At 40.3% G+C, this 21,804-nt stretch overlaps 1 protein-coding gene across 4 annotated transcripts in view; it reads left to right on the forward strand.

The window, feature by feature from the left end:
- Positions 1-21,804, forward strand: part of LYN (LYN proto-oncogene, Src family tyrosine kinase) — a 46,878-nt gene that overhangs the window by 20,694 nt on the left and 4,380 nt on the right. For 2 of the 4 annotated variants that reach the window (XM_080611384.1, XM_080611381.1), the window contains exons 2-11: positions 567-703; positions 1,940-1,988; positions 2,081-2,186; positions 2,640-2,738; positions 2,832-2,935; positions 4,462-4,611; positions 5,875-6,027; positions 11,942-12,124; positions 13,465-13,541; positions 20,313-20,466. In XM_080611384.1, coding sequence (XP_080467510.1) covers positions 572-703; positions 1,940-1,988; positions 2,081-2,186; positions 2,640-2,738; positions 2,832-2,935; positions 4,462-4,611; positions 5,875-6,027; positions 11,942-12,124; positions 13,465-13,541; positions 20,313-20,466 — 1,207 coding nt within the window. In that variant the 5' untranslated portion in view covers positions 567-571. The remainder of the gene's footprint in view (positions 1-566; positions 704-1,939; positions 1,989-2,080; positions 2,187-2,639; positions 2,739-2,831; positions 2,936-4,461; positions 4,612-5,874; positions 6,028-11,941; positions 12,125-13,464; positions 13,542-20,312; positions 20,467-21,804) is intronic. The other 2 variants (XM_080611382.1, XM_080611383.1) reach the window with 1 other exon arrangement.

Raw genomic sequence — 21,804 nt, forward strand, 5'->3', positions numbered from 1 at the left:
AGTCATCAGCCCCGTGTGAGACAGGGATTTGAATCAAATCGGGCTCCCTGCTAGACCAGCATAAGCAAAGTGAAGTGGGGAGATACAGGGGTTGCTGACGCCAGCTGCAGTTCCCATCATTTGGACTGGGATTTTTTCTACATCTTGCAAAGCAACCTTTTCTCTAAAAGAAATAAGAAATACCGAAATCAGTTGTCACGACAGGAATTACATTTTTCTTACATCTACTCTGAAGCTCACAGAAGTATCAGAGAGACGTTTCAGCAGGGCCAGTGGATTGGAGTGGGAAAATGATAAATCTGAAATGGTTGAAATGGTAAACAACTATTTTGAAATATTCACTTCATCTGCGGATTGAGACAGGAAGTCATTTCTTTCCTTTGCAGCAGAAAAGAGCTTTTTGCACATAATTTTTTTTGCACATTCCTAAATTGCAGTTGTTCTCCCCTTGAACTATTGCGTATGAGAAGGAAGCATGTTTTTGCTGTGTAGCCCAGATGATTGCATGGGAAACAGCTTGGGTTATGGTGTAATGTTTTTGTTTAATACCTTTTTTATTCCAACAGGAAATATGGGATGTATAAAATCAAAAAGGAAAGAGAATCAGGATGGAGATGGGCTAGATTTGAAGAATCAACCAGTACGTAAAACTGAACGAACTATTTATGTGAGGGATCCAACGTCCAATAAACAGCAAAGGCCAGTAAGTAGATAGTCTCAGGGGAGAATTCCAGTAGCAAGATCAAAGAATGAGTGGCATTACTTAAATTTCAATCCAAAGCACATGCATGAAAAATTTCAACTGATCATTAGTCCACGCTTGGGCTTTTAGTGTTGTGCAGTTCACCCTCAATGAATAAATACTTAAAGAGATAAAAGTAAAAATTTGTGATTTGTTACTTAATTACTTTGTTTGTCATAATTTTCTGCATGAAAACAATAATCCTTGGCAACACTTAATGTAGACATAGGTATGACTGTAGAAGAATGCTAGGTGACTTTAGAAAACGTGAAGTAGTTAGAACTGTTTTTAGAAGCAGTGTTGTTGGGGTTTTAATAGCTATGGGATCCGAGTGTTGACTATTCTGTTTAAAAAGGATGAAGTAATCATGGGTGACTCTTTACCAGCTCTAGTCAGCTTCCCTTTTACTCGCTGAAGGCCACTACTTGCCCTTATACTAGGTGTGTAGGTAAGGATGGGAGGAGAGCAGAGGATGCAGTTGTGAAGGGAGCAGCGTTGTGCAGGAGAAACAAGCCAATGCAGTTCGGTGTGTGCTGCCTGGCACTAGAAAGGAAGGGTGCCACGAAGGGGAGTCCTGTTGCGTACCAAGTGGGTTTGCTGTTTTGCAGATTGCCTGATACCCTTTTCTCCCAGCCTCTATACTGTGCTGAGGAAACCGTATTTCCTGACTGTGCTTACTCAGGGTCCGTGCTGTCTGCAGGTGTGAATGACACCTTTCTCACCCATCTCACCAGCTGACACAGAGGATTCAGTGTGCTCTCCAGTCAGTGTGCACACATCACAAACTGCCATTGTTTCTTTTTTAATCACTCTTTATTCTTGCACAGTGTTAGCAACGTAACTGTGCTTGCAGCTCTTTAGTGTGGCAGCTACGTGTGACTGACTGTCCCATTAAAGTGCCCTGCCTAAGGCCTCTTCAGCAGAAGTCACAAAGCTGTTCACGTCCTCCCAACAGCCTGTGTCACACCTTCCCCAGCCTGTGTCACACCTTCCCGAGGGATGAGCTGCTCAAGTCAACATCTAGTGGGGTTTACTATATTTGTATGTTGTAATTTGCTCTTGAAGAATGGTGGGAAAAGATTGGAGCATTTTCATTTAAGACATAGAAGATGATACCAAAGCAACTAATACGTAATTGTAATGTAAGATTGTCACAAAGATCTAAAGCTGCTTAATTAAAGATATATTTTATTGTAGGCAAATACAGAACCACAGCTCTTACCAGGGCAGAGATTTGTCAGTGAAGGTAAGTTTTCATAGGAATCTTACTGCTGTGTGCTATGCCCATTTCGGCCTGTGAAATAATGTGAACGTGCCTTTGGCTTTCTGCCTTTGTAGAAACAGAGGAGCGTGGAGTCATTGTGATAGCTTTGTATCCCTACGATGGCCTTCATGAAGATGACTTGTCCTTCAAAAAAGGAGAAAAATTGAAAGTTATTGAAGAGTAAGTATGACAGTACTGATAGCATTGTAGTTTTTCTTTGGGGTCATCTAATTCACTTTATAATGTTTTGTTATCCTGCTCATCACAAGTGTATGAATGGTAACAGAACTCCCTTGTGTGGGAAAATACAAATGCACATGGAGCTGTTCCAGGCTGGATGGGGCTTTGAGCAACCTGGTGTAGTAGAAGTTGTCCCTGCCCATGGCAGGGGGTTGGAACAAGATGATCTTTTAGATCCCTCCAACCCAAAGCTTTCTATGACTTGGCAGCTGCCCTTGGTAACAGCAACTGAACATTGATCTAAAGGAGCAAATGGCTGCTCGGGGGGCTTAAGTTCAGAGGAAAGATACCTCTTCTCCCTCCAGTGAGGGCAAAGCTCTCAGAAAGCAGAACCCAAATAACACTTTATCATTTTTCTTTCCTGACAAAACTACCCTTGTTTCCATTTTTCAGGCTGGGAGAATGGTGGAGAGCAAAATCTCTCACAACAAGGAAAGAAGGCTTCATTCCCAGCAACTATGTAGCAAAAGTAAACACCCTGGAAACAGAAGAGTAAGTTCTCCCAGGCAAACGTCTTTGTCCTGGTGATGTATTCTTTGTGGGTGATGAGGAGAAATGGCTCTAACTCTTTGAAATACTTTTCAGGTGGTTCTTCAAAGACATAACCAGAAAAGATGCTGAAAGACAACTCCTGGCTCCTGGAAATAGTCCTGGAGCTTTCCTTATCAGAGAAAGTGAAACATTAAAAGGTAGGCTTTGGGGTGAGTTACTTTGGAATTAGTAGTAGAGTCAAAAACATACAGTCTGTCTTCACAAAAGAAGGTATCAGGTGGCACTGGGTGTGGAGTAGGCTCAGTGTGTCCTATTGTGCGAATTTTCTGCGGTTCTATAGGAGTGAGAAGGATGAGAAAATCACCAGGAAAAGAGAGAAGAGAGTCGCAGGTTAACACCCAAAGCTTAGATAGGGAAAAAACACCTGTGTGTGATTACACTGACAAGAAGCAGGAATGGATGAAGTGAGAGATCTTTTCTCTTCCTAACAGTTGTGATTCCTTTGTTGAAGGACGCTTCACTGTAAATAGTAGATGCTGCATTTCGTAGTCTTCCATTGTTGGATCTGTATCCATTGCTACAAGTTATACAATGTAGTTAGTATGTAGCGAGGGTTTACTGCCCTGCAGTGTGGTATTTTTCAGGAAGCACTTTGGTAAAGGTTTGTGCTGTAGACTGTGCTCTTTGTAGGTTTGTGCTCTTTGTACTGAAAGACTTAGTGAAGCCTCTAGACTCTTCAGCTGGGACTTTTGAGAAGAGCATAGGAGGTTCTGCCCCACCGCTTGGACTCTGACAGCAGCCAGATTGGATTTTCCAACTGGTTACCCTAACACTGCATCCTCCAGAGGAAGATGCATGAATCCCTTCAGTGAGTCATATGTCTGTCCTCTCCATAGTGTAGCTTTTCTGGCACTGGCACTTCAGATCCTTGGTTAGGTAGCTATCTGTAATGAGCCCGTATCATTTTTTCTGTGCTCAGATTTCATTCAGATTCCTGAATGAATTTCCCGAAGGAAGACTCCTAAATTCAGCATAGGCTGCTGAGAGGAAGGCAAAGTACCCCCAGAATGTTTCTTTCTAACCCCTTCTGTCACTGGATCTGTGTGTGGTGAGAGAGAAGGTAGTGAGATGGTTTCTTATCCTTTGGAAGCAGACAAGAATTGTATGAGTAGAAGAAATGAAGAGCTCCGTGTTAAGGGTAGATGCTCTGCTGCCACGTCTTAGATTCCAGCTGGAGTTAGGCTCCCTGGGAATAAGAGATCTGCTCTCCCTCCCGTGTACCTCAAGCCATCTCCAAACTGTCATTTTGCTGGTTGGCCTATGACATCCAGTGTGTTCCTATTCCGAAACACTAATCTCCCTGAATTTCAGCCTCTACCTGAGGCATGTGACAGCCCCAGACTGCCTTTGCCAGCCAGTTCTTCTCTAGCTGGGGGGACTTCTTGCAGAAGCGGGCATTGGACGTGGAGCTGCCTGGATTATGGAACTCCTGAGCTTGTTGAATAAGATTGAAAAAGAAAGTGTGACTGTAAGCATTTTGGTGACCAGTTCAGAACAGGCTATTGAGTAACTTCCTCCTGTTGCTTGCAAAATGCTTTTTGAGGAAATAAAGGAGTGAAAAAACAATCCAGACAAAAAGGTGGTTTTGTTAGGCTTGACTGTATATGCATGGACACGGTAGACTTTTGCTATCTGTTAATGATCATCCTTTCTTTATCCACAGGCAGCTATTCTCTCTCCATAAGAGACTATGATCCTCAGCAGGGCGATGTTATTAAGCACTACAAAATTAGGAGTCTAGACAATGGAGGATTTTACATCTCTCCAAGAATAACTTTTCCCAGCATCAATGATATGATCAAACATTATCAAAGTAAGTTAAATCAGCTAGTGAATTACTTAATAGAATACAGTCATTGTTTCCTGTGAGGGAAAAGAAATGCTTTCTTGTTTTATTTCAAACCTTTTCATCTTTTTATTTCTAAATAAACCTGGCATGCATGTTATCAAAGATAAAGTAAAACTGGAACCCAAGTAATGCTGTTATCATAATCAGACCTAATGCTACTTACTCTGTGGCATGCTCTTGTGAAATCAAGAATAGCTTTATAAAACACCTCATCAAAGTTATGATGATATGAAGCTATAGTAAGAATTGCCTGCATTATAAATAAATTAATTCTGCATTTGAGAGTAAATTTGTACTCACAATTAGCAGAAATACATATACATTTGTGAATGTCGTCTTTTGCCAGGTGTTGAGTGTGGAATTGTTTTTATTTTCCTAGGCATTTGTTATTCATTTATTTATTTAAAATAGCTTTTTGAAGGAAGTAAAATTCCATTAACTTTAAAGAACAAAAATTGCACCACGTGAAATGTGTGCATTTATTATTTAAAAAAGGGAGAGAGGGAAGAGGAGAGACAAATTTCTACCTATATCTTAGCTACTAAAGTGACTTTTCATTCTGCATAACCTCCTGGTTGATAGCTCTAAAACGTGGTGGTTTTTAGTCCTGTAACTGGGAAGACAGAGAAGACAAAAAATGTAGGACAGAAAATCACATAGGGATGTTTTAAATCCATGCGATGGCTTGGCCATGAGATTTCTGTAAGTTGTTAGACAGATGTGGTAATTCTTTGGCACAGCTGGAAAACCTTGAGAATTATTCAAAATTTGTATTAAAGTTATAGCTAGTTAGTGTCTGGAGAAAAAAATAATGGTGACCTACTTATGCTTGCATGCACATGTGTCTGAAACCATGCTGCAAGAAAATTTAATGACAAATTCAGAGTACAGGTCCCAGGCTGGACTCCAGTGTGTATCTTCCTTAACATACTGTCAGTAATCACACCTTATATTGTATTTATTTGGTACAAATTAATAACCTGTTTGTAACCAGATTCATGTAATGCTTCCTTATTAAATTTGTCTCTGAATACTAAATTTCAGTTCAGAGGCTATTAAAGTTATGTGAAAACACCAGAAATGTTCTATTTTCATCTAAGCACCTGATTGGTTTGAACATTATTTTCAGCTGGTTACTGCACCCCTGCAATGAAGTAATGATTGCTTCAAGTTGCGAGGCACACAAGTGTAACAGATTTTGTATTTTATTTTTACTTTGAAAACCAGAACAATCAGATGGCCTATGCAGAAAGTTGGAAAAAGCTTGTATTAGTCCCAAGCCTCAAAAGCCATGGGATAAAGATGCATGGGAAATTCCACGGGAGTCAATTAAATTAGTGAAGAAACTTGGAGCTGGACAGTTTGGAGAAGTCTGGATGGGTAAGTTTATTCATTTGAAATAAGTATTTAAATCTGCTGAAAGAAGTGTCATTTCAGAGACATTCAGAAAAACAGTGGATATAAACCTGGTCTGATATACTTGTAAAATAGCAAAAATATGTCCAAAATACACCTTCTGTGAGGAGAAAGGGTTCATGAGGAGGAGCATACCTGACAGAGATGTGGACAAATCCTGTAGTGTTTTTTTTAAGGGAAAAAAGTAGTAAGGACTGTAATTTAGAAGGTCAAAGACAATAAGGGTTTTTGTTGTGTTTTGTGGGGGAAGTAGAAGGTTATAGTAAGATGTGACTCCTGATTCTCAAAATTGATGGGCCTCTCAGAGCTTGATTCAAATCAGAAAGTGGTAAAGAATACGAAATAAAAATAAATCATGTCTTTTAGTGAATTATGTATCGAGTTTTCAATGCCTGTTGGTAAAGAAAACAATGCAATGTAATGCATGGGACTGCCATACTACATGAAAAATGGGGTCACTTAATCCAAGATTGTGTGCCAGTTTGCTGCTCAGAAAGTAGTTGACATATGTGGTAAGAAGATTAGAGATTGATTACCCCCTACCTTGAATTATCATGCAAGTTCCCAATAATGAAAGTCTCATAAGACTTACAAGTTTTAAATGTTAATATATACCCAGCAAGAAATTATAACATGAATTCTTATAAACGTAATTGGCTTTGTTTGCTTATAAACAATATTTTCTCAGCCTCAGTGACTTCCTATGGCAAGGGACTACAATCAGTATCTGATCACATTCTGTAAATATTATATAGTCCTCTTGCTCTGAAATGCTGCCTATTCTGGTATCTGAGTATTCTTTTTGGTTCTATATTACCAGTTCTTTTGCACTATTCATCACTTACAGATTTGTTACCAGTTACCACCTTATTTGAGGTGAACTATACCTTCCTCTCAAGGTCTTCATTAGGATGTTTTTTCAGGCCAAATAATTTTTAGCCCTTCCCTGAATCTTGTTTTTTGGGTATTATATTTAAATAGTAATAAAATTATTACAGTTATAATAGTGGATTGTGTTACTGGTGGTGTTATTATTACTATTAAGCAAGATTCTATAGGTAGCGAATTAACTTAAAAGTGAAACCCAAAGCTTACTAGAAGGCGCAAAGCTATGAAGGGGCCTCTGATGACCCACAGGAGTTCGGTAGTCTGATGGGAATGTCATTGCTTTGAAGAGATGCCCTCATTTAGAAAAGTAAATCACAGAGTGGTGCTGTTTGAGTGGCAAATTCCACGCACAACTACAGCTTCAATCAGAAAGCTCTAATTCAGTCATAGGTGCAATCTTTTGATATAAATCATGTAAAAAATTCAAGCAACACCACTCTAGATTATTCCAAATATAATTATTCCAATTATTATAATTGTTCCAAATAAGCCAAATTCAGCCTTTTTATCTGGCCTCATGAGAAAAGGATTAAGAAAGCCTCTAGCTAAGATATACATGGGTGACAATTTACATGCTAGTTAAGATGAGCGTCAGCCATTGTGTAGGTTTTTTTCTGTCTAATAAACCGGAGGCAACAGAAGTTTAACTGACGCTGAAACTTTGTGGCAGAAGGTAATCACCTGCTTGAAAACATAGATCATTTTGGGACGTGAGTAGTTCTGCACACACACACACAGAGACATAAAACTTTAAAAGGGCGTTTCTGTTTCAAGATGTTTCCTCTTGTTTGTGTCATTATTTTAACATCTAAATTGGGCCTAACCCCTCCATCTGAATTGCTGCACTGTGAGAAAAATTAATGTACTGTGAAAGCAATTGCTGTGTTTCCTCTTCTCTGCTTCCTTTCTGAAGCAAGAGAAGCTGATTTGCATGGCACAGGTCCTCTCGAATCAGGAATGAGGTTAATCTTATAACCAAGGAAGTTCAAGCTGAAAAAGACATATTAGGTCAGCTGTGCAGTGCAGGGTATCAGCGAACACTGTGTATTGCAATAATCAACCAGTGGCATCAGAAGTTATGTGGAGATACCAAGAAATAGCCTAGTTGTTGTGGTCTTCTGATTAGAGAGCTAGCTGTTGCATGCTGTCCTCATACAGGACAAAGTTATTTTTCAGCCATAGTGTGAATTAGAGAGAAATATTGCTCCATGGCTCAATTACTAAATAAATTTCTTCTTGATAAAGGGTACTTAGAATTGTGCTTTCAGCGTCGCACTCAGAGGAACTGAGCTCCCCAGTAAAGAGAGATACAGAGCTACTGGAGAGAATCCAGCAGAGTCACAAGGATGGTTAAGGGACTGGAGCATCTCTCCTGTGAGGAAAGGGACTGTGCAGCCTGGAGAAGAGAATGCTTGGGGAGGTCTCATCAATGTATGTAAATACCAGAAGGAAGGGTCCATAGTACAGAGACAGTGGCGAGTGATAGCTGTAGTTTGTAAAGGAGTGATGTGCTAACATGCAAGAGGATGTAGAGAAGCTGCTGTTCCTGAGTCTCTTCCCCAGCACCTCTTGAAATTGTAATGGCCTGAGACATTTATCTGGCTTCTAACAGTGTCATTCCTCTGTAGCTCAAACAAATTGTTCCCAGTGTAACTTTGCAGGAAATTACTTCAGAAGCAGGGGAAGACGAAGGCTGCATCTTGTCGGCTTGTTCAGAAAGTTGTTCATCTTCAATTCTGGAGGTCTTTACAGAAATGATAGGCTGAGCCTCATCACTGTTATAAATTCATCTCACAGCTTGGCCTGATTAAGCCCTTGCAAGAACCTGGGGGCAACTTGGTTGTCCAAGATGATTATCTCACCAGAGTATCTGGTGAGATAATCATAATCAGCTCCAAAATAAATACCTGAAACACCAACAATTTTGAGGGGATTTCTATTCTAACACATAGCTATAGTAGAATGGCTTTCTATGTGAGACGTTGTCGCATTCCATTCCTCAGACTTGGGTCCTGTTGCTTGCATCACATTTAATTTTTAACAAAAGTCTAAACTGCAGAGAGTCTTGCTTCTTGCCATGGTATGAAAGGGGTTTTGACCATGGAGCATCTGGGCAGCTTGTTTAGTGATAAGATGAACCAGAGTAGCACTGCAAGAGCAGAGTCCATGTTTTATGCATTTTTGTTCCTAGTGTGCACTGATACAATGTGAACCATAATGCTCTCTGGTATTAATAATCCATGAAGAGAATTCTCAAGCAGGGCTAAAAGAAAAGTTAACAAGCCAAACAGAGCCATTATAATGTATTTTATTAATGAGGCACATCTTGCTTGCATCTCACGTGTAAAAGATTCTCTCTTTTGGCAATCTCCAAATTAGAATATAAGGAATACACATTTTGGAGTTGTGCTTTCTTATCCAGCTGTTAGAAAAAAGTAGAGAAAATGATATCACATAAATACTTCTATGAAAATAAAAGAGATCTAAAATGAACCAAGGAAACTTACCAGTACTTCTCATCAGTATCAGAAATGGATTTTTATAGTACATACGTGAGCTGAATGTTAGTTGCAAAGAATCTGAATTTAATGTCAGATGTTCTAGATGTAAGCAAAAATTGTATTGCTTATCTGTCTTTTAAAATTCATGTTTAGGTAGCAAACTAACCATATGTTCATTCATATCATACAGCAAGGAACACCATGACACAAGTGGTAGGTTTACACCCAGAGCCAGGTTCAGTTCAGCCAAGACAGACATTAGCAATGGGCTCCGAGCCTCAGGTACTGTGTGAAACAGGGGTGATGCAGTGCTGTGGCCACCCCTTCCCACAGCTCCCTGCCTGTCACTGGAATCCTTCTGTGATGCGGACTGAACCTTACATTTGCTGCTGGTGAAGCACTTTGAGGTCACCAGCTTTCGCTCAACCTGCACAAAAGCGGCAGTTTCTTACCTGTACAGTGAGAGTGTGCCTGCAAAGCAGATAATCATTATGGAATCTACCACAGAGGTTCTCACAGTAATGGTAAGCGACCTGGCATGAGGACTAGGACTTTGTTAAGCTGGAGTGGTACAGATGCATACTAGAAAGACGCTGCCTGCTCCAGGTCTGATGTGATTCTCAGCCCAAATCAAGCTATACAGTAGTTTTGCTGGTAATGGGTGGGAGAGGTGGCAAATACCGGTTTTGCTAAACTGACAAGGGTCAGGTTTTTTACAGATGCTGTTGTATCTGCTGTTAAGAGTTCATGACCACCTTTCCTCAGTGATTTGGTGTCTCATCCCTCCCAATACCCAGTGAAATAAATGAACATGAGAGAGATCAAGATCAATTTTCTCTAGTGCTGTCATTTGCTTTGCGTGTAATCACCAAAGGATCAGGGTAGACTTTTATCCCAGCAGGAAACCTCAGTATTGCTGTTGCAGTAAAAAAACCTTTCTATGAGTAGCACCCTAGTTTGATTGATTTCTTTTGTGAATGTAAAATACTGTTACATAGTTAGTGTTAAGTGTCTTGGTTGTAATTGCTTCACAGAAATTGCTATATTCAGTAGAGTATTCAACAAATTGGGAGTGGAACTCGTGCTGTGCTTTAGGGTGTGGGATGGAATAGTACTAATGATACAAATAAGCTTTCTTCTTAAGCAAAAAGAAATGCATTTAATGTCTCTTTTTCTGACAGATATAAACCATATACCTGAGCTTTAACAGCACATTTGACCTGTATTTGTCATTTTTTACTATTAGGTCATTTAGAGGCATATCTTTGTTGCGCTTTGACCTGACCACGTCTGAAAAAATAGATTTAATAAACATGCAGGTGAATGTATTGTGATAGACATAGTGGCTTTTCTCGGGTGATCATCCTCCTTTTAAAAAGGTGGTAGAAGATTGCAGTGGTCAGAGCAATCCCTGAAGATCTGGGATAATTAGTTCCTTGCTTTCATGCTGATTTCTTATGTTAGGATAATAAATAGTATAAAGAAATTGTGGACATTTAGAGGTGTATCCCTTGTCTGGATTGTTGCTGAATAAGGAAATGAGTCATGAAAAGTTTTGCCTCTTCTGAGAAATAATTTTGCAATTTTGAATGGGTATGGTGGGGGAAAAAAGTTGCATTTATATCCCTCTCTCTTTCTCTCTCTCTCTCTTATTTCTTTTATTTTTTAAATTAAATGACTTCACAATATAAACCTAACAATCAGTTCTTGCTACTCCTTTTTTTAATGCTATTTAACATTCATTTAATGTTTGGAAAACATTAAATCAGAACGTAATTCAGTGCTTTTTACTGGTAGTTGCTTTTTATATAATTAGAATATCACATTAGCAGGTTTGATAAACAGAGAAATGAAAGAGCCACGGTCTTTTCCACTCTTGGCATGGGCTATGTGATAAGAAATTATCTCGTTTTAAATCTTTCTCTGAGCACTGCAGGATTGTAGTCCTGGCAGCATATCCTTGTTGGTCATAAGAACACTTACTTGATTGCACTTTCCTGTAATGCTTCATTTTGAACACTGAGGGTTACAGAGAGGATTATAAGCATGAGACCGACATGCATAAAATGGCTATAATCATGGAATTTAAAGATGCTCCAGAATCTTGCAAGTAATCTTTGGACTCCATTAGATTCTGAGACAAGTTAAGTGAACCTTCATTAAAACATCTTCTGACTGAATATTTTAAGGGCTACTTGTACATGAAAACTTTATATGAAGACGATTTGCTTGCTTTATTTGTTTTGGGTTTTTTTTCAGATAAATGATTTCTGAAAATGGGGAATGGATTATTTTGCACTGCAGTCTTGTATCAGTTGCAAAATAAAAAGGAATTCTAGCATAAATATTTGTGCTACATCTGGCGCTTGCTCTCAACCTCTTAGCTATTACTGGAATCCAACCTCAGCTGCTTTACAAATTCCTAGTGGTCCGGGTGCTGTGTGGCACAGAGTGACTTGAACTGCACTGACCGTATTCCCTCCTTTTAGGTTACTATAACAATAGTACAAAAGTGGCTGTGAAGACTCTGAAGCCTGGAACAATGTCTGTGCAAGCCTTCCTGGAGGAAGCCAACCTCATGAAAACACTTCAGCATGATAAACTCGTCAGGCTTTACGCTGTAGTGACCAAAGAAGAGCCTATTTTTATTATAACAGAATTCATGGCAAAAGGTGAGAACAGTGTTGGATCTGTGAGCAGTGCTTTAGTAAACTCTTCTGCTTCTCTTAAATTAGTCCCAGTTCTTTAAAAAGAAAGGAATAGAAAATGAAAACTTAGGATTTTAGCAGTATTCTTTTGAATGCTTCAATATAAAGTGAAAGAGCACCTGTCCTAGAGGAAGGGTGAGGCTTTAATTTTATGATTCATTGCTGTGGTTGTGATTACTTCAGATGCACAGCATAACCCCAAAATAGCTCTGGTTCCTCTGGGCTCCCTACCTGACTTCTGTACCTGGAGTCATAGCAAGGCAATTAAAACAAACCTTAGAAATGGTCTTACGTGGCCCTTGAGTTAATAAATACATAGGTAATAAGGTGAGCGATGAGTGGTCCTGCCAGGATGGTTGCACTACTAGAAAAGGACAACCTTTATTACAGCATTACTACACAAAGTGAAGTTTCTTTCTTAGGTTGTCTTGGGTGCTGTATTTTCCTGGGCTGTTCTGTTTTCAAGAAATTCTGCTGCTAACTTGATAAACAAGTGTTGAGACACTTACTTTTTATGACGTGGAAAGGATTGATATATGGGATTCTCCTTGACAGATTTCCTGATAGTCCATAGACTAGGGTACTTATCAGAGTCAACACCACTGAACTAAGGTAAGGTCTGATGAGTTTTCTACACCCAGGAAAATGGCAAAACTTGGATGCCTGACATGCTGACTTGGACGCTACCGTTGTTAAACCATGTAAAGAGACTGCCTTACTGTAGTCAACTTGAAAATACATCAAAACACTTCCCTGCAAAAATTTTGTGATCAAGAAAATCGGGGTCCTGGTGTGACCTTTGCTCAGACACTTAGAATCAGCAAGACATTTTATTAGCAAGACTGGTAAATCTAAAGTTATCTTAGAATACAATCGTAGGATAGTTAGGGCTGGAAAGGACCTTAAGATCATCTAGTTCCAGCCCCCCTGACGTGGGCAGGGACACCCCACACTAAACCATGTCACCCAAGGCCTCATCCAACCTGGCCTTGAACACCGCCAAGGATGGAGCATTCACAACCTCCCTTGGGCAGAGGGGCAGGATCACCTCCTTCGACCTGCTGGTCGCGCTCCTCTTGATGCAGCCCAGGATACGGTTGGCTTTCTGGGCTGCAAGCACACACTGAAGCCAGCTCATGTTCATTTTCTCATTGACCAACACCCCCAAGTCCTTCTCCGCAGGACTGCTCTGAGTCTCTTCTTTGCCCAACCTGTAGCTGGGCTTGGGATTGCTCCAACCCAGGTTGGACCTTGCACTTGTCATAGTTAAGCTGCACTGACTTGGTCTTTCTCTGTTTTAACAGGGAGTTTGCTAGATTTTCTGAAGAGTGATGAAGGCAGTAAATTGTTGCTTCCAAAGCTGATTGACTTCTCTGCTCAGGTAAATTTTAAGAAATATGCTCAAAATTAACGGGGTTTATCTATCTCTGAGTCTAAAACTCCAGCTGGGCAACTTTGGGGTTTTTGCATTAAAAAAGATTGTAATTTTCAGATAAGTTTTGGTCTGAGAAAATAAGGTTGCTTGAAAGGAGGGAATAGATAAAATAAGTTTCAAACAAATATGTGAAATTAGGCTGAAATTAGGCTTAACTCGCTGCTGGTGACCTGCTAAAGATGCCAGTGGTATCCTGCTTAGACGGTGGTGGAAAAGCTGTTTTCAGTTCACATAAAATCATAGAATAGTTCGGGTTGGAAAGGACCTTAAGATCATCTAGTTCCAACCCCTCTGCCATGAGCAGGGGCACCCCACACTAAACCATGTCACCCAAGGCCTCATCCAACCTGGCCTTGAACACCGCCAAGGATGGAGCATTCACAACCTCCCTGGGCAACCCATTCCAGTGCCTCACCACCCTCTCAGTAAAGAATTTCTTCCTCATATCCAATCTAAACTTCCCCTGTTTAAGTTTGAACCCGTTACCCCTTGTCCTGTCACTACAGTCCCTAATGAAGAGTCCATCCCCAGCCTCCTTGTAGGCCCCCTTCAGATACTGGAAGGCTGCTATGAGGTCTCCATGCAGCCTTCTCTTCTCCAGGCTGAACAGCCCCAACTTTCTCAGCCTGTCTTCATATGGGAGGTGCTCCAGTCCCCTGATCATCCTCGTGGCCCTCCTCTGGACTTGTTCCAACAGTTCCATGTCCTTTTTATGTTGAGGACACCAGAACTGCACACAATACTCAAGTGAGGTCTCCCGAGAGCAGAGTAGAGGGGCAGGATCACCTCCTTTGACCTGCTGGTCACGCTCCTTTTGATGCAGCCCAGGATACGGTTGGCTTTCTGGGCTGCGAGCGCACACTGAAGCCGGCCCATGTTCATTTTCTCATCGACCAACACCCCCAAGTCCTTCTCTGCAGGGCTTCTCTGAATCTCTTCTCTGCCCAACCTGTAGCCATGCCCGAGATTGCTCCGACCCAGGTGTAGGACCTTGCACTTGTCATGGTCAACTCACATGGCTGTGAGTTGAAAGTGTAAGTACACATCTGTGAGTTTCTGCTTATGAGATTCCTTCAGTGTTAGTAAACATTTTTACTTCTTAGGTCAATTTGTGAAACTTCTCTTAAGCTCAGAGAACTATAGTTGGGTTTCAAACTCTTATGTAATTTACTGTGAAATAAATGAGATCTAGTCAAATGATGTTTCAGAATCTGATTTATGAACCAAGAAGATTGTTTCAGAATATACTGGTCATTCCATGTCAGAAATGAAATATGTAGAGAGAGACCTCAGGCTGATTTGTGTGTGGCAAAGCCTGGATCAAAAGTGCCTGGAGCTCAGTGTTCCACCTTGTACAGTTGCCAGCATTAGATGTCCAGTGAGGCATATAAGAAAATAGGGTAAGAATTGAGCAACTTTTGCAAGTTGTAGTTCACGTTACTAATAGGCAATGAAAAAATTTCTGGTAGGTTACTGTTTCATCGACCTTTCTGGGGTTTTTATTATGCATTAGAGTTTACAGACTGTTGTACCCTATTACACTAACTTGTTATAATCCATGGCGAAAGGCGAGAAAACTTTACAAACATGTAAAAAACCATTACGGATTTATAAAAAAAAACCACTATATTATGTAGCTGTTTAATATAACTATTGCTATATAAATGAATAGAAGATTAGATACTAGGAAACATTTCTTTACAGAGAGAGTGGTGAAACACTGGAATAGGCTTCCTAGAGAGGTAATTGATGTCCCAAACCTGTCAGTGTTTAAGAGGCATTTGGACAATGCTTTTAATAGCATGCTTTAACTTTTGGTTGAAGTGGCTTCAAGCGGTCAAGAAGTTGGACTAGATGATTGTTGGAGGTTCTTTCCAACTGAAACTCTTCTCTTCTGTGGGATATTTACCCAAACAGCTCCCAATTCTTTTTTTCACAGTTCTTAAAATCATATTTGCTTCTGTTTGATGAGATCTGCTGAAAAAGTATGGTGCAAATTCGGTGAACCTTTTGCATGTATAAACTCTTCCTGCTTCTTCTGCAAATTTGTTATCTACGTCTACCATGCAGCACACACGTGCCTGGTGGTTGTGGTTCGGGAAATGATATGAGTTGTTGCTGAGCATACTCATAACTTTCAAACCATGTCTAAGTAATAATTTTTTCAGGATTTTGGTTTAAAATAGGGCAGGAGGGGATTGGAGAGGTTCTTAGCCTAGTTGTTTCTCAACATTTCGGGAATTGTGAGTCACACCCTGTTGTTCTTTCCCCAGAGTGCACTTCATTTGTAACCAGATAAAAACTAGGCACAACTTAAATACTGATTCAGCACTTACATTTTTTCCTCATTTTGCTTGCCTGATTTTGCAGGCGAGTCAGGATGTGTGGATTTGGATTTACTGACAGTTTTCAGGTGTCTCATAAACCACTCATATGCACTTGAACTGTCCTAGCCCACTTCTTTCCCTTTTCCACCCTGTTTTTACGCCTTTGTCGTTCACATTAACCATGTGTGCATCCTTGGCCCTTTCAAGAGGACAGAAGCAAAGGCAGGCATTTAAAAACTTCACTATAGCATTGGCATGTAGTCTTCTCCATCTATTTAATGTAAATGTTTTCCTTGGTCTTGTCCTGTTACTAATGAATCCCCACTTATACTTACAATTTGTAGCACGTTTTTGTGGTTGAGCTCTTACGATTTCTGTCATATTGGGGTATTGTATTTATATTTTGTACCTTGCCTTTGTCATACTGGAGTGTTTCTGGCCATGTATGATTTTGCCACATTTTTCTCATGAAGCACTGTCTTTATGGTAAGTGTGATTGCCCTTGCACTTAATAATTGTGGGGTTTTGATGGTGTGCTTGTTCCTGAGACTCCTATCCCATGAGGTTGCACTTGTCAGCCCTTCAGATTGTTTAAAACTTGCTTTCCTTAAAACAAACAGACAAACACAACAAGAAAACTTAGTATTTTGCCATTCTTTCATTTCATTTTCATTCCACTCTTTTTCATGATCACTGTCATTTAGTTTTTCTTCTCAACATTATTTATGGTCTCAGCATGATGTAAAAATATCCTATTAGGTTGACCTTTAAGCAAACCCGTCTGGCTTCTTTAGTACTCCACATTATTGCACACTGCCTAGAAATGCACAGTGGAATCAGTTACACCTGTTGCTGTAAACCTTTTTCTGCATGGAGAAACAGCAGTGCAAACTGTCTGTAAAACATGGTTGGTTTGTGATAACTCTTGCAAAAGAGGATCACAGACCTTGGAATGGAAGTTGAACTCAAGCACATTTTTGAGTTTAAAAATGGAGCTATGAAGGAAGCCAGAAGTTCTCTGGTTTTGTAGCAAAAAAAAAGCAAATCCAAATCAAAACAAAAGCTGGATGTCACCTTCTGAAAAAGAGAGAAGCACAGGACTGCCCATCCCTCTATGTGCTGTTTAACGTTAGCTGTGATGTTCAGTGCATCTGGGCAGCTTGTTTAGTGATAAGATGAACCAGAGTAGCACTGCAAGAGCAGGGTCCATGTTAGCTGTGGTGTTTCACCAAGGACATCTGTGAGTTGGGACCAAGTACTTTTGCTTTTCAGAAGGTTTAGCTCTTCTTTGTCCTCAGGCAGTCCTCTTCTGAAATGGTGGTTTATTAAGTTCTCCCCTCCCTGCTTCAAAGTCCTTTGCTGCTTTCTCCAAACACCTTCACAATCTCCAAAAAAATGGGTCCGAAAGCAGGGAACGCATGTTTTCAAAGCAGCACTGCTTGCTCCATGATTTTGTTACCATTTTCAGGAATTTGCAAGATTTTTATACCTGTCTGTGAAATGACCCACAAGTATTCTGGAAAGTTAAGTAATTACCCTGTTTTATGGATAGGAAGAGCTGAAACCATGCCCCAAATGGGTGAGAGAGCTGCGTGCAGAACTGCAGCTCCAAGTCATCATTCTCTTGGAATGGGACTTTCAGCTGAAGCTTTGCGGTATGGAGGCTGACTTATGGAGTCATTTATTTCTTCCAGAAGACTTTTCTTGCATTCTCACCCTGTTTCCAGTATTCAGAGATTTGGTGGTTGGTTGTTTTTAAAAGGATTTAACTTGGGTATTTCTGAAAGTCTGTCAGTACTTCATTAAAGGTGAAGGGGAAACTGCTCCCTTCTCAGTAGTAACACTTGTGTGGTGTAGGCAGAATGCTCTCTTAAAGGATACAAAACAGGTTCCACAAACCCAAATTACCTTTCCGATCCTGTTCCTGAGTAGTAGTTACATGTAGCCGAACAGTCTTGACAGGTACCTATGATCATTAACAGAAGGGGGAAAAGGCTTTCTTTTGTTCCCATGAATTTCTCTACCTTTAACATATCATTTGGCAATGAAAACCCAGCAATTATTACAGAGAGTTATCACATGGGCTTTGGCACCAATTCCCTTGTTAAAAAAAATCTTTTCTTTTTTTCTCTTCCCACAAGCAAAGGTTTAATGTGACCATATGTGTGAATTGACTTGTCCAGTTGCTGTTTCCCCTCCTTCTCCCATTCAAAATTCCTTGCCCATTATCCTTTTCCTGCTTGGGAATTTTTTGCATGCCCAGATGCTGGCACATATGTGGCTGCTCTGAATTTCTCTGATTCAGTGCAGCCAAAGCCATTGTCCTGGCATTTCACGGAAATGTAGTCTGTATTTGCTGAAAACTTACTGATTGTTTGATGTCACATTCTTCATTTGTGACTAATCGGATGATGACTTCAGTGAGTCTGGCACGAGTAAGAGGAAATAAAATGGTCTTTCCAATGCCTTTGCTTGGTTGGGTTTGGAAACTAAATACTTCCATCACAAATGTCTCTTTTGTGAAGTGAATGTCTCCCCAGACAGCAGTTTGCCCAAATGTTAAATCCATGCAGGGAAGTAGGAGGAAAGTTGATTTCTTTGTGATGGTTGATGTGTTTTTGGTGATATTAGTGGACCTGTCTGCATTTTGGTCATATCTGCCAAGCTGGTTAGTTCAATCTCAGTGCTGATCTTGCAGCAAAACCTTCTCTTTTATCTCTTATCCCTTCCCAAACAAGAGTAGTGGCATGGGGAGGAAAGAGAAGCTAAAGTGGGCTCTGAATCAAATACTACTCTTCTATTTTGTCTGTAAGTCTCTAGTAAGACCCCTATGTGGCAATTATTCAGTAGTAGTTGCTTCCTTCATTATGAAAAGTCTTATTTCTAGAAAAAGGGAAATGCAGGTGTTCCTCATTCTCTTCATCATCAGGCTTGCTTTCTGATTTAGTGTGAGAACCCCCCACTGCATTGTACAAGGGCAACGTAGCAGTCTGCTCTGAAGAATATATTGGTTTGTAAGAAGAGATTTGCGGTGAAGGGAGGTGGGAGGGCAAGTGGCTCTATTTTTCCATTGCCTAAACCGAAAAAGAGGAACGAAGACCTCACACACAAACGTGTGGTTTGTGTTGTAAGTGGTGGCAGTGTGTGCCTTCACAGGGGACCTTCCTCAGGGACCTTTTAAAAATGGGTAAGCAGAAGTGATGTTAATGTTTTCTTAAGGTTCGGTCAGGTGCTCCTGCCTGCTTTACTGCCCTGCTGAAACAAGCACCTCTGGTGCTGAGAAGGCATCCGTGCACTTGCCTTCTCCTGAGGTGGGGAGAGCCCATGTACAAGTGTGCCAGGGACTGGCACTGGAAGAGGACCCTTCCTGCTTTACTGGTGCTTTGTTAGCAAACCTGAGAGCTCGTGCATTCCCCAAAGCATGAGGCCGTGAGTGAGCTCTCTGTCAGCCCCAGGCATCCTGGTGAGGTACCTGCGGCACAGGTTGGACCATGGCCCTGCCTGGGAATGACCCATCACCAGTCTCACAAGGAAGAGAAAAACTGGCAGCTCACAACCCCTGGGTTTATTTTCCCTTTTTCCCAGCTCTTCTTTTGGACAGAGCACCATCTACACATCAGTTTTATTGCTCTGAGTTTAGAAACTATTATTTCAGTTTCTTCTGAAAAGTAAAGTGGCAGCCTGAGCAAATACTGGGGAAAAGATCATCCCCAGTGCATATTTTGAGGACATTAATCATCTTTAATTTGGTTTGGAAATCAATTTGGGCTGCTGAAATACAAATTAAATTTACTATGATAGCATGCAAGAGCTGGCTGTTGTTAAACACCCCTTGTTACATGTTGTTGTAGAAGACAATAAAGTTGTTTGACCTATTTTAGTAATTGTTTCCCGATTGTCCAGGCCTATTCTGGGTAAATAGAATGTTGTGGGGTTGTTTTTTTTTTACCTTATCTGCACTGTTGTTTCATCAGTCCTTAAAAGAACATCTGTATCTTGTTTGACTTATGAATTCCTTACCTTCTCTTAGATATTGGAAAGCAAACTCAGTAATTTGGGAAAGAAAATATTTTAGTAGAAATCTTAGGAATATTTTAATTAAGATTTTGTTTCAGGAAATGTGTCTAGCACGTATCTCTGATCTTGCCAGCTGTTATTCACCCAAACAATTCTTTCGAAGCTGCTACTGTAAGTATAGTATTGCAGGACTGGATCTACATGTAGGTTTTCCATGGCAGTCACCCATTCCTTGCTTCCATCTGAAAAATGCTCCAAAGATAGAGGTAATGAATAAATGGATGTGGCTTTGCTGATACCTTGAAAGAACAAGAGACCTGCTGATGGTGTTGTGTGGTGTTAAAATATCAAAATACTTGCTTTTTGGTTACAGATTGCAGAAGGGATGGCATACATCGAAAGAAAAAATTATATCCATCGAGATTTGAGAGCAGCGAATGTTCTGGTTTCGGATTTACTGATGTGCAAAATTGCTGATTTTGGGCTAGCGAGAGTCATCGAAGACAATGAATATACAGCAAGGGAAGGTGTGTACTTTTGTTTTCGTCTTTAAAACTTCAGCTTCTGGAAGGCAGTGGGGACGGATCCAGCAATAATATGGTCACCAAGAACAGAAAATGCTGTAACAACTTCCTGGAGGCAGCATTCTAATGCCAACAACTTCTAAAAAGAATAAGGAAATAAACAACCTGTCTGTGCTCCCCAGGCTTTTTGAAAAGTTTGTTTGAAACAAATCTGAAAAACAAAGAAAATTGAGAGTACTTAACTGCAGTCAGTTTTCTCTAAATTGCACAAATTATTTGGTTATGTTTTGAAGCTGCTGTAGGAGCTGCAGCATTGATTTGCATGTTCAGCAGCACTGAACACTGTAGGGACACTGGAAACCTGGGTCATGTTCAGCACATGGATGGGAGGTAACGTCACAGCAGGGTCAGGACTGGCAAGAAGGGAAATCGTGATATTAAAGATATTTGTCTAGGTTTTGCCAGGTGTGTTTTGCTAATTTGGTCAAGGATCCTTTTAAGAAGTGAGTAGTCATTGTAGTGAAAAGTTTTTATTTATGCTTCCATGCACAGATTGCGTTCTGGTAACTTTGCAGGGCAGGTTTGTTGGCTGGCTTTCCCCCCTCTTGTTTTAAAGACACTACCTCATGTTTTCACACAGTCTGGATGGAAACTGTGGTAATGTAGGACGAAAGGGGAAGAACTAAGGTATGAGGAAGAAAGTGAACAGTGCATTACAGTTGAGATTAAAGGAAGGTGAGCTATTCAGCAGTCACTGAGTGACAGTAGTTCAATAGCACAGATTAAGCAGTTTTCAGAGGTAGAGAACCCATATCTGTGTTTTTTAGCTAGCTCTGAACATTCTGTATTGATTAAATGAACCTTTCAGGTTATAAGTTCTTTATGCCAAGTTTCTTTGATGTGTTTTCTGCCATTCAGAAAAGTTCCCTAGCTTACCTGGTATTTTGCATCAGAATGACAGAGCAGACTGAAAAAGGCAGAGAGACAGTCTGTTTGTATTGCTTTTCATGATCTGAAGAGCTAACATAATAGTTCCCAGTAAAGGTTGCTTGAACTTTTCTTACTTAACTGTAAGGAGTTTGCTTTTATATGCAATTTTTTGGAATCAGTTAATTAGACATGAAAGACAGTATTTTAAGATATGACTTCTTAAGATATCACTTGCTACTGCTTTTGCACCTATGTCTGAATGTGAAATGTGTTGGGGTATGTGGAAGCTAGACTGACTTTCTTTAAAATAGGAAAAGGTAGTTAAAGTCTTGCGAAGTTCCGGGTGATGGGAATTGCAAGATTGTTGTCTGACCACTGGTCAGAAGGCAAAATGGTGACTAATTTTAGCAT

Source organism: Psittacula echo (genome assembly GCF_963264785.1).
Source record: "Psittacula echo genome assembly, chromosome: 2".
NCBI classification, from domain to species: domain Eukaryota; kingdom Metazoa; phylum Chordata; class Aves; order Psittaciformes; family Psittacidae; genus Psittacula; species Psittacula echo.